Consider the following 13,261-nt stretch of genomic DNA (forward strand, 5'->3'; position numbering starts at 1 on the left):
CTGGCCGCCCCTTCCTTGTTATCGCATTAAAATTCCCCCTCTGTAAGCCTGACGTATACTTCTCAATCTAGCCCGGAGAAATGCGAATTTCTTAGGTATCTTTGGCTTAATGTTGGCACACGTTGGTCGAGCATGACCACGATGTGACCACAGACCATGGAGGTAGGATATCCTACCTCCATGCACGGACGAACTGAACGTAGATGTTCACCAATCGTGTCTTTAGTCGAAAACTATCAACAAGGGTTGAGTTTGGCGATCCTTCCAGCACTTGCTTCTAACATTGCGAATTGTCAAAGTAGAAGAAATTAAATGGAGTTAATTTAAAAATAACAATTCCCCTTTTGTGGCATATTATTTGAAATGAAATTTTTAAACAGTAAGTTCAAAATCATAAAAATTAAGTGAAGGCTAGGGACACGTTTTCGCGCCGTTTTTGAACTATGTCATAATATACATTCAGTTACGTCAAAAGAGAGGCGTGCGCAGGGCATAGATATAGAATATAATTTTCTCCTAATTTAATTCTATATCTACGGGTCAGGGTCGGTCCCGCCTAAACGCGCCACGAGTAGTGCGCTTGATACCTTTGACCGCTTGATACCTTGGAGGTGGAGACGGTCATGTTCCTATACTCCCATTCTACAAAAAAACATCGAAGTAATGCAAGTGTATTCAAGGAATGTAGACGGAATGGTTGCAACAAGAAGGCACCCCTTATATCAATTAAGAGCTTCGGTCCGCATTGCATGATGGACAAGTCACTGTTGGCTACAATTAGATACAAGGGCTTGTGCAACCACAGTATTACATGTATTATATGCGCGGCAAAACCCAAGGCTAAAAACCCATGTTTAATGATGTACGGTCGGTATCCTTTCAAAACAGCAACACGGAACCGAAATCTTCCTTTTAGTGAGCCTTATTAGGAAGTTGGATGCTCAACCCTTCACTCCACTGTTTACAAAATACTGCATTATCACCGCGTATGAAAACGGGCATGGATGATAAATAATAATTGTGCATTTTGAAATGCTTAGTTGAAGGGACACACCGGCTCACCGTTTACGCAATTAAGGGCTGTACAATCATCAATAATGTTTTTATAGATGGTTGCTGTAAAATAAAATCATCAAAATGTCACGTAATTAGCGAAAAAATTATTAAAAAACCCAAAAGCGGCAAAAGGCGAGCGTGTACGTGTTGCCAGCCGTTGCAACTGGCAAATCTTCGTGACATTGTCGCACAATGTTGTAAGTAGACTGGTGCTTTGTTTATAGCAACGTTTTACTACGACGCAGCATAAGGATCCAGTCTATCCATGAATTATAAACAACCAACATATACGGATCAGGCAAATCCTTCGACGGTGGAGGTAGTCGTGCTTCGACGTACATCCAAAGATCGTCACGAAGAACACAAACAACTAACCCAGAAAATGATGGGACAGTGAAAGTAAATAGAGCATTCCTGGCACAAACTAGGCATACTACTGCAGTGCATAGGCATGATGCAGTTTGGAATGCGATCGTGGCGTACAATCATGCTCCCGACGTGCTACTCCTAGAACTATTTCAGTTTCGTCCGGCTGAAACAGAAATAGTTCTAGGAGTACCGACGTGCCAGGACCCATTCAATGCCTGTAGGCGCCTACAGAGGCACAGAAATTTGCTTAGCACAAAATAGTATTGCATAGCAGAAACCAGCCAAATTTAAAAATTTGAAATGATGTGAACTTGTGGCTAGTGCCCAACTAAATTTTTGAATAGAGAGAAATTTTGTAAGCAGTATTTTTTGCTAAACAGATGAAACTGACGGATAATAAATGGGTCCTGTTATTCCCAGTGAAACATTTTGTAATCTCGGGGGGTGGGGTCGGGAGGGGAGGGGGAGGGAATCGTGAGGGATTCAAAAACGTCCTTGTGAGAATGTATTTTGAAACGTAAGCGTAGTTGCAAATCTTGAAACGTAAGCCTAGCTTGACTCGGGATTGAAAGCGTAATTTGTTATTATAGCGTAACAAATCTAAAAAATGTATATGGATTGTATAGTAGCTGCGTAGCTTGGAACGTAACCATATCTTTTGGAACGTAAGCATATCTTGAAACGTAAGCGTAGCTAGGTATCTTGGAACGTAAACGTAGCTGCGTATGGAGCATAAGCGTAACTTGACTCAGGATTGAAGCGTACCTTTTGTAAATATATATTGATGCAATTTATTGTCAACTTCGTGGTGACTGTATATTACATCTTAAGATGTTCTGGTTCACGTCACACTGTGGAAACCCTACAAAGAATTGGTGTAACAACAGATTTGCTGTTTGTGATTACGTCATTGGCGAATTGAAGTCGTAAAGGCAAAAACTACAAGATAACTATATGTTTTGTCCACAGCTACAATAATTGCATAATTCAAAATTTAACAGTATTTTGATAATGTTTGTTATTATCATTTTGTTTAAAAACCATGAGTCTTCAGTCTCCTTTACAAAAACGATAATTAGACTGAGTTAAACTACTTGGAAACGTAGACAAATTATAACTATTGACGCAGCTCAAAGCTCAACCCCAAGTTGCCCGTAAGGATGGCGTTTTTGGGGAACTATAATATGGTTTCTTATATAGCGCTCACATCCTTCAGCGTGACACCTTCTACTAGTGTTCATGCGTTTTGCACGTACGTACAACGTTCATTAAGCTCCTGGCCAATAAAAAGGTCTGCTTTGAAGACTCCATCCCAAGCCCCTCCCCGTCTACGACTGTCCACATCCTTATAAATCCCACAACGAGCCCCGGTTTTTCATTGTTCGTTTCTCTCACCCGCTTGGTTCGTAAGAAATGCCGTCGAGAATACAATGCTAACACTATACTCTTATACTAAAGGAGTATTCCAATCCCAAACCCACATCCCCAGTCGTTACGACTCTAATTCAGCCACCAGCAGTGGTGCAAAGTCTTTAAACCCCGTTGGAGAACCCGTTGAATGGCTGCATTATACATGTATATATAAAGTATACTTGTTTAGCACGTTTCTGGTTTATTTTAAAGACAATCCATTATCTTGATCATCTATAGAAGACACATCTCAAATTGTTCTGATATAGTGTTATTGTAAACAATTGGAAGTTTAAGCGAAAATAGTAGTTGTTCTTTTTGGGGGAGGGGTCGGTTAATTAGGAGTCCGATCCCCAAACATGATATTGTGATCCATATTGCTTGTAGGTCTTCCTCCATGCGGTGTCCAGAGTGTTGTTGGTGAAAACCAGTAACAGTTCCCTTACAGACAACGTTATCATTGCAAACTAGTGTCTCCCAATCCTTTAGTTACATCTTTTATGTTGCATTTTAATAGACAAGGTATCGTTTGAAAAGACACCTAAATCCTTTAGGTACATCATTTATATCTCATATATGTACAGACAAGGTATCGTTTGAAAAGACACCTAAATCCTTTTAGGTACATCTTTTATATACATTTGACAGACAAGGTATCGTTTGAAAAGACACCTAAATCCTTTTAGGTACATCTTTTATGTTACATTTTAACAGACAAGGTATCGTTTGAAAAGACACCTAAATCCTTTAGGTACATCTTTTATATCTCATATGTACAGAAAAGGTATCGTTTGAAAAGACACCTAAATCCTTTAGGTACATCTTTTATATTACATTTGACAGACCAGGTATCGTTTGAAAAGACACCTAAATCCTTTTGGTACATCTTTTATATTACATTTGACAAACCAGGTATCGTTTGAAAAGACACCTAAATCCTTTAGGTACATCTTTTATATTAGTTGAACAATCAGTTACTGGACTCATTGTTAAACTCTATAGACGTCAATGGTCAAAGTGTGTTGGATCTTCCTGGATCTTTGAGCGGAGTCAGCAAAGCAGAGCTTTTTTATTGGCCAGGAGCTTAATGAACGTTGTACGTACGTGCAAAACGCATGAACACTACTTTGACATTAGCACCATTAATGGTTTACAAGGTGCAGTGGCGCAATATGCAGCCATTCAGCAGGAACACCGGGGGCGAACCCTTTCTCTTTTGATGTACAATGGGTTCTTGTACGTGCGTTACACAACACAATGGAGGTCAGTGCTTAGAATATGGCACTGGCCACAGATATCATGATGATCTTTCTATTTTATCTGACCATCTGAGTGACGGAAAACCTTCATGTAAAAACAATTCCCGGTTTGACGTCATGATATCCTGCACGCAATCTGGTAGTATCTACACAGATAACGCCCTATTACTGCCGCGAACATATTTAATGTCAATTCTGCCGCTTTCATTTTTAGATATAGGCATATAGGCCTACAGCGTCCATTCACAAAGTAGAATTTCTATTTATAGCTGACGTATCATGTCACAACAATCAGCCACAAAATGCTTCGGTCAGTTTTTAACATGGATAGTTGTCGAGCTGCCCGTATCCATTTGCGTCAATATCTTTATATAGGGTTTCTACTGTCACCGTGCACTGTCTTTGGATTGTTTCCTGTCACATCACAGTAAACTATGAATGACGTATTCATCCTATAGACCATTCAGCCTCCCGGCATTGCTTTGGTTGCATCATGGATCAACCTCTCAGTTGCACTGATTTTGACACCAGCAATGTATTTTTATCCCAGTTTTGAAACTAAAGCTGAGTATGAATGAGCGAATTTTGTAGTGCTTGCCAGTCTTTGGTGCGTAATCATAGGCTAAAAGATTAATTGCGAGAATATAAATAGAACCCCATAATAACCACAACGTATACAGACCTTTAACTGTAAAGAGAATACATCCCCAATCTGTCAAGACGTATACGTCTTAAATATTCTGCGTGGCGTCTTGGGTCAAGGAAAGGAAACAAAAGCTCAACCTCTCCCGTCTAATTGACGCTGAAAGAGCGGATATAGCCACTGAAGCAAAACTCAACACGGTTTTAAATATCCGCGGCTTCAGTGGACCTGGTTGCGTCCTTGGTCACGGCGCTGACACTCAGGACAAGTTATCCGTTTTTTTGCTGGCGGTTGCAAGCTTTGACCGCGAACATCTCCGGGGTTGTGCCGATAGGTTCCTAAGTGGGGACCGTTAAGTCAACACCGTTGAGGCAGAAGCGAAGCTGAGTAAACCCCTGCAAAAATAACGGCTTGTTTTGGTGTGACTTCCCCTTTCTATTTTACTGTGAACCCCGATCGTGTATACGGTAACGTTCTACAGCGTGGACTAACTGCTCAAGATTGTCGGCGATATACAAAAACGTTACCACCTTTTGAAATGAAATTGCCATCTATATTATTATATTTACATGTAATAGGATTGAAATGATAGCATGGTTCCAACAAAACATAGAAACACTTTACCTTTAAATACCCTCATTATTTTTGAATATCAATAATTCAAAATATGGGCTTCTGTTATACAACATGGAGCTTAAAGGGACACGTTGCCTTGGATCGGTCGAGTTGGTCTTTGAAAAGCGTTTGTAACCGTTTGTTATAAAATTGATATGGTTAGAAAGATGTTGTAAAAGTAGAATACAATGATCTACACAAATATGCCTCAAAATTGTGTGGTTTTCGTTTTACCTCGTCGACTAACACGGTCGGCCATTTATGGGAGTCAAAAAGTTGACTCCCATAAATGGCCGACCGTGTTAGTTCGCAACGTAAACTGCAAACCGTGCAATTTTGAGTGATACTTGTGTGGATCATTATATTCTTCTTTTAAAACATCTTTCCAACCATATACATTTCATAACAAACGGTTTCAAACGTTTTTTTATAGACCAACTCGTCCGATCCAAGGCAACGTGTTCCTTTAAGAATGATGCAAACTGTTTGTAGGGCTTAGCTCTTTCTTTTTGAGAAACTAAATGTAGCAGTACATGTACAAGTGTGAACCAACCTAAAAATTCGGTCAAATGTTGAAATGGCATACCCTGCAGGTTTATACCTTTATTTAACATTTCACACATACACATTGGTATATCCATGGTATATCACATTGCATTGAAGACGATAACCTATCTAGCTTATATATAAGATACGAATTCTAAATACCGTGACAGTCGTGCTGTGTGATGACATTTTTATCTGATCAGAATTGTTTATGCATTTCAAATATTTTGAATACTTGCTGTACAAATGAGTGGGCTGCACCATGGCTGCACGCAACCACGGGCCCTTTTCACTGTTTTCATAGCTCGTCAATTATGGACGAGGGCAATGTGCGAAGAAATAATTTCCAATTTCGAGAACAAGACATGTCAGTATAAATTTGTTCGGAAATATTGACTTAAAATAGAAGTATAAAGATTTCATTCAAACCTTCAAAAGACACATTATGTGTTGGTGGTTTGAATGATACTAAAAACTAATATCGCCACAGTGTGTTTTAAATTGTAAGCAAACATAAGAAAAACATCACACTGAGGGTGCCTGTAATTTGCTTCCCCGAAGGCCAAACTCTGAATGCACTGGGTATGTCGATGTTAAAGGCAGTGATAACCACGATGTGATTTGATTAGCAGCAGCATTACAAAACGTTTTACCGGTAATTCAACGGCCAGCCGTGCGCTCACTTGAATACGATTGAATTAATGTTTTCCCCACTTGACGATTATACAGTTTACTGTTTGTTTCTCCCCTTCATTTCATCACACATGATCACACCAGGCCACTCTACATTGTCAGCTCACATGGTAATTTGGATAGCTTAAGCAAAATCATGGAGGTATTCCTCCATGTTATCAACTGGACAGGTTTTTGTTACGACAGAAGGGTGCTGTCTGTCGTTGCTTTTGTATCTCAGTGCGTTTTGTGCGTGTGTTTTGAATTTGTAATTATGCATTCAATTAAAAGTGATACGTGGTTCTTGCTTGTTTTCTTCAAATTGCATTGTGAAGATAGTGTGTTAAAAACTAGATTGTTAAAAATAGTAATGGCCTGACGTCTAGCAGAGTAACTCTTGAAAGATGGATAACAACATAACTGTATACATGTAGTGTATTTTGACTGCTTCACGTGCTATGGTTAAAACTACGACCCCGAGGTGATCCCCGGAACATGCCGGAACGTTCTACTTTCCCGAGGCGAAGTCGAGGGAAAATGGAACAGTCCGGGGATCACCGAGAGAGTATGAGTTTTAACCATAGCACGAGTAAAAGAGGTCAATATTTGTTCTATAACACCCCAACAGACTATTTATCATCTTAGTATACGTAACGTTTGTACGCGCGTTTCAGATAAACAGATGCACAACTGATTGGGTTCGTAGTGGGTAAAAAGACGTCTGGGTACTGCACGCCGTGTGATAGTCGTCGGACTAACTATCACAAGGCAAATGATGCACTATCGTACTGCAAACGATGCACTATCACACGGCCGCTGTTTCTAGTAAAGCTAAGACATTATCACCTGACGCGCTCTAAACCAACAAAAAGGCAGAATATTTGTAAGGGGTGTTATAAAACAGAATCAGTCTCATGGAAAGACAATTAAGACAGAGCGAGGCCGATGCACAAAGGGATGAACAATAAAGAAGGAGATAAATGGGGAAGGGCTGGTTTAACAACAAGAGGTTGAAAACACAAAATAAATCAAAGGTGGGAAGAGGGAGAAAAAGAAATAAATTAATTAGTAAATGACAGACGACCTACAAAGTACTGCGAAAGGAAAACAACAGCAAACACTCACGTAAACGTAATAATGTCAATAAAGTCAATACAGCAGATTCTGATTGCACACAGTTAATTTTCTAACCAATATTTTCTCAAATTAAAGTGTTTTTACTTTAGAGACATTTTGATTTTGTAATCGGAGATATAAGATTATCGAAGCACAAGAAAAAAATACAACACAAAACAGGAATCGTGTTAACCAAAAAACAAAATAGGGCTTCATAAAGGAGGTTATTGCCCTTTGTCAAATAGTCATTATTTTAATGTGCCGTGAGTTTACCATGATTCACTTCTCTTTACAGCTATTCATGAGTTTCCGGGTGATATCTTCTCAAATGAGCAACGCGCAAAGGGGGCAGTGGTTCTTCACTTTTTGTGTGTGAGTATTCAAAAGCCATTTGAAATACGTAACCGCCTTCTTGGTTGTTGATGAACAAAAGCTTCAACAATGAAAATCTGTTGAAACGATTGTATAAAGTGTTACTATTGGTCTATTTTGAAACCACGTTAAAGGTAGTGGACACTATTGGTAACTACTCAAATAATTATTAGCATAAAACCTTATACTTGGTAACGAGTAATGGGGAGAGGTTGATAGTATAAAACATTGTGAGAAATGGCTACCTCTGAAGTGCCATAGTTTTTGAGAAAAGAAGTAATTTTCCACGGATTTGATTTCGAGACCTCAAGTTTATAGTTTTAGAACTTGAGGTCTTGAAATCAAGCATCAGAAAGCACACAACTTCGTGTGACAAGGGTGTTTTTTTCTTTCATTATTATCTCGCAGCTTCTACAACCGATTGAGCTCAAATTTTCACAGGTTTGTTATTTTATGCATATGTTGAGATACACCAAAGTGTGAAGACTGGTCTTTGACAATTACCAATAGTGTCCACCGTCTTTAAGTTCAGCCTAGAATTGTAAGTTATTACTGAGCAGTGAGCATTGCTGTTGTGTCAAATTTGCTATAATAGTTACACTGCAGTATCCCACAAAAGTTGTCTTGACTCAAGACCTGGATGTGGATATCACATGCTATCTTATGAAGATAGCAACAATTCAAAAGATACTTGAAAGTTGTTTTAGAAAAAGAGGTAATTACTAATTATTGACCAAATAATTTCCTTTAGTATCAGAATGCAGGATTTCTTAAGCATAACCATATGAGTCCACAGTAAATTTTCCAGCCAATACATGAAGTTATATAATTGAAATGTGTGTTATTTTAAACTTTAAAGTGTGTTTAACTGATGTGTCTCTGTTAACATCCATGTTCAGGTGATCTACATGTTCGTTGCTCTGGCTATAGTTTGTGATGACTTTTTTGTTTCTTCACTCGAAAAGATTTGTGAGGTAAGGGTTTATGTCTTTCCCACAAAAAGAGAAAATTACATCCCCCAAAAATCTTGAACAGTTAAGTTTTGGGATAGGACGAGAGTTTTTAGTATTTGAAATTTAGAAAAAGAAGGAATTTACCTGCTCTGAGAAATTATGCGTAGGCAATAAACATCTTAGAAAGGGGGACTTTATGATGCAAGGAAGTATTGACATCTGCTAACATAAGTTTGTTATCCCTTTCACAACATAGCTCTCTCCCAACAGAAACTTAAAACACCCTTTTTGTGTTTGTTTTTCCAACAATCTGACAATACCTAAATTTAACTTCTACTAGACCAGGCCTTTGAATGGTTAACATGAAAGGGTGCCTTACAAATGCTGTATACTAAAGAGTTACGTTGCCTTGGATCGCGCCGAATGGTCTATGAAAAGCGTTTGGAACATGTTGTTAGATGTTTCAAATATGCCTCGAAATTGCATGTTTTTCCTTATACGTCGTTAACTAACACGCACCATTTTGTGGAGTCAAGTTTTTGACTCCATAAAATGGCCGACCGTGTTAGTTCGCAAAGGAAAACCGTGCATTTTCGAGGCATGTTTGTGTTGATGGTTATATTCTACTTCATTGACCAACTCGACCAATCAAAGACAACGTGTCCCAAGACAAAGTTCCTTTTGGTTGGTAAGATGTTTGCAACAGCTAATTCTATTTTCTCAGTGTTGAGGCATTCAAGTTTGTTTATTGAAATACAAAAATGCTTAATCTTTTCTGACGCTACCTCCTATGCCTTAGAGAGACAAGCTTTGCCCAACAATTGACAGAAGCTGGCAGGTGCTGCGTACATGATCCACATGATGACATTTCGGATAAGAAATTTGAAAATTTAATTTTCAATGTCGCAGGCACGTCAAGCTAACCTTCATAGTGTGACCAAAAAAAAGTCAATCGATCGACCCAGAGGGTCGTGTTATATTTTGCTATTTATAATTTAGGGACCTATGTAGATAAGAAAAAATACATTTTTGTCCCTGAATCTTATCTTAAGATTTATAATGCACCGTGTCTGAATATCAAATTCGGTGCAGCTTATAAATACAGGTTTTATGAGGCGAAGCAACCATAGGAGACTTGTAATTTTTTCGCCCGCTTTCATGAGGACCCCCCTCTCTTGCAAAATTGAACTTTACCTTTGATGATCAAAACACACAGCAAAAAGTGTTTTTTTTTTTCTTGAAAAATAGGCTGGACGCAGATTTTTTCACAAAACCAAATGGCTGCAGTTACTTTGATACAAACCATTGGTTCTTGCAATTTGTTGAATGCTTGGACAAAATGAACAGGAAAGCCGTCGCAAATTCATGAGTACATTGTGATCCTTCCAACTCAGGAAGACGTCTCATTTCTATCATGAGTCTGACGATCTCTGGAAATGAACATCAATATTGATCTATTGTGTCTCTAATGTGACCCTTCATACCCCCCACCCCCAACCACCCACTCCAACCAAAGAAGAGCAAAAGAGGAAATGAGCAGGATCAATGGGTGATATCTTATATGGTGTTACCATAGCAACATTAGCAACAAAACACCTGCTCTAACACAGCATCCTTCCTCCTATGGCCAAAGCTGCAAATCACAGAATTGATTTTTAGTGGGTTTTTTTCGTTTGCAAATATATTCATTTCATTCTTTTTTTTTCGTCTTTTTTGTAGGCATACCATGTTCGTTTTGAAACTGCCAGACTCTTAAAGATCAAGCGAGATTTTTCATTTGTATGGAAAAGCTCAATATGTTTCGCAATTTTTTTTTCTCTCACATGTTTCGCCAAAAAAAAAAGGGAAAATACGAATGACAAAATGATGAAAACATATAATCCCACACTCCGGAAAGGGGACAAACACTCCGACAGCAACAGGGGAAAAAATATGAACACAAAACTTCTAGGCAGGATGTTTTGAAAGTTATTGACACACATTCCAGGAAATGTTTCCATTAATGTGTATTCCATTCTATTGTAATCTATATACAAATACAATATGCTGAGTCCCTCCAAACCCGTGTTTCTAAAGTGATTGTATAGCATTGTATTTATTGAATCACGAACCTTCGTTTGAAGTTCACATTTTTCAGAACTATATAAAGAGCATGATAAGAGTAGCCTTGCCTTTTTCCTGTTTCACAAAATGGCACCATTTCAATCAATGTTTTTTTTGTGCAATCCAATATTATTACAACGTACTGGCAGTTTGATACTTGCATTAAAGGCACTGAAACCTTTTGGTAAATACTAAAAAAAAAAAAAAAATTACTTGGTAACAAGCAATGGAGAGTTGTTGACAGTACAAAACCTTGTAAGAAACGGCTCCCTCTGAAGTAACATAGTGTTTGAGAAAGAGGTTTATTTCTCACTCAAATATTAAAATACTTCTGGCCTTAAAGCCCTTTTTAAGCAACTGGAGGCACACAAATTTGTGCAACAAATGTTTTTTATTTATTATTCTCTTGCAACTTGCATGACCAACTGAGTAAAAATGTTCACAGGTTTGTTATTTTATGCATATGCTGGGATACACAAAGTGAGAATACTAGTCTTTGACAATTACCAAAGGTGTCCAGTTCAAAGGTTTAAACCTAAAGAGTCAGTTTCTTTTCACTTCTTAACTTTGTAACCTTCAAGACAGACTTCTAGCAATCCTCATTGGAGCCAAGCATCATCCCAAACTGACGCTTTGTTTATGGTATTTCTTACCATCCATTTCTCATGAACTGTCTTTTAATTGTTTGTCTTTACACAGCGTCTGGGTTTCTCCCATGATGTTGCGGGAGCCACATTCATGGCAGCAGGCAGCTCGGCTCCAGAGCTCTTCACATCCATTATCGGTAAGGCTATGAAAATAAAGCTCTTGTCAAAAAGCTATATTAAGATAAGATCGACACACTAAAATAAAATTCTTTTTAAAATTGTTTTCCCTTCAGAATTTGTATCAGCAAAAATAAATGTAAGTCTTCGAGATTATTTTCTTTTCCTTTTCGAAATTCAAATCAGATCTCTCCATATATTGATGCATGGTATGCGAATCTACCCTATAAAGTATTTGTTTATTTGTCTGTCTGTGTGTAAAGTTGATCTTCCCAATATGGGAATTCAGCAGAGGGACAACAAGCTTGGTGTATACGCGCTAAGCTGGTAACAGCCAATCTCTCAAGGTTTGGTATAACATCTGTGATATTGCACAAATCAATAAAATATTTCATTAACTATAAATGACAATACTTATTCTTATCATACATGGAATAAAATGAAAACAACAACATCAAAAGGAGCACTGACTTTTTCCTCCATCCATTTTACTACGACCTACTCAAAGTAAAAATCATCCAATATTCAACAGAAATCCCGGGACTCTTCAACCCCCCCCCCCCCCCACCCAAAAAAAAAAAAAAAAAAGATTTCTATTGCTATAAACTGCTGATTACATATAGTAACAAGTTTGGTTGCATACTGCAATGAGTGCTTTCCTTCTCTATTGTGTATTTGCAGGTGTTTTCATCGCCAAGGGAGATGTGGGAGTAGGGACTATAGTTGGATCAGCAGTCTTCAATATCCTGGTCATTATAGGCCTATGCGGTTTATTTGCTGGACAGGTAAATCACTTCTCTGAGGGATATTCTACTGACAGTATCCTCACCCACTGATAATTTAAAATGGGAGTTGAGATTGTCATATAACGGAGTTGTCGAGAGTTCATTATCCTTGAATAAAACTGCAAAGAACTCAAAATATTTTCAGTTGAATCATAAAATGAGTCAGCCAAATGAAATAAGATTGGTGAACGATTAATTGTTAAGTTTGCTGGGTATTTTTGTGTTGTTTTTTTGAGGTTGGAAGTTTTTACACTATTCAGTTAATTGTAACTGGTGTAGATAGGGAGAATGTCTGACTTTATACCTCCATCTCTATAATACTGCTGTTATGAGCGGTATGACCATCTCTGTAAACGGTAGGGTGATGTTTCACAGGGCAGGATTGGTAGATGAAAGCGATTTAAAAATTAACCAATTTGAAGTGCCAGTTAAGGACGCGATCAAATAATTGAAGTCAAAACAGGAAGCCATACGGATCATTTTTTAAGTGCCTATACATACATTATTCCTCATTTTATGCTCATCTGTTGTTACTAAGCAACATGAAAGTGTATCCTTTTTGTAAATGTGTCTTTTCAGACATTCGCTAATATTATTC

The 13,261-nt window shown here is 38.1% G+C and overlaps 1 protein-coding gene across 1 annotated transcript in view; it reads left to right on the forward strand.

The window, feature by feature from the left end:
- The window catches only part of LOC139936899 (sodium/potassium/calcium exchanger 4-like), a 55,796-nt gene that overhangs the window by 21,775 nt on the left and 20,760 nt on the right, over nt 1-13,261 (forward strand). Inside the window, exons 3-6 of the mRNA XM_071931719.1 lie at nt 7,982-8,058; nt 8,958-9,032; nt 11,814-11,898; nt 12,560-12,663. Coding sequence (XP_071787820.1) covers nt 7,982-8,058; nt 8,958-9,032; nt 11,814-11,898; nt 12,560-12,663 — 341 coding nt within the window. The remainder of the gene's footprint in view (nt 1-7,981; nt 8,059-8,957; nt 9,033-11,813; nt 11,899-12,559; nt 12,664-13,261) is intronic.

The sequence above is a fragment of the Asterias amurensis genome, chromosome 1, assembly GCF_032118995.1.
Source record: "Asterias amurensis chromosome 1, ASM3211899v1".
Lineage (NCBI taxonomy): Eukaryota > Metazoa > Echinodermata > Asteroidea > Forcipulatida > Asteriidae > Asterias > Asterias amurensis.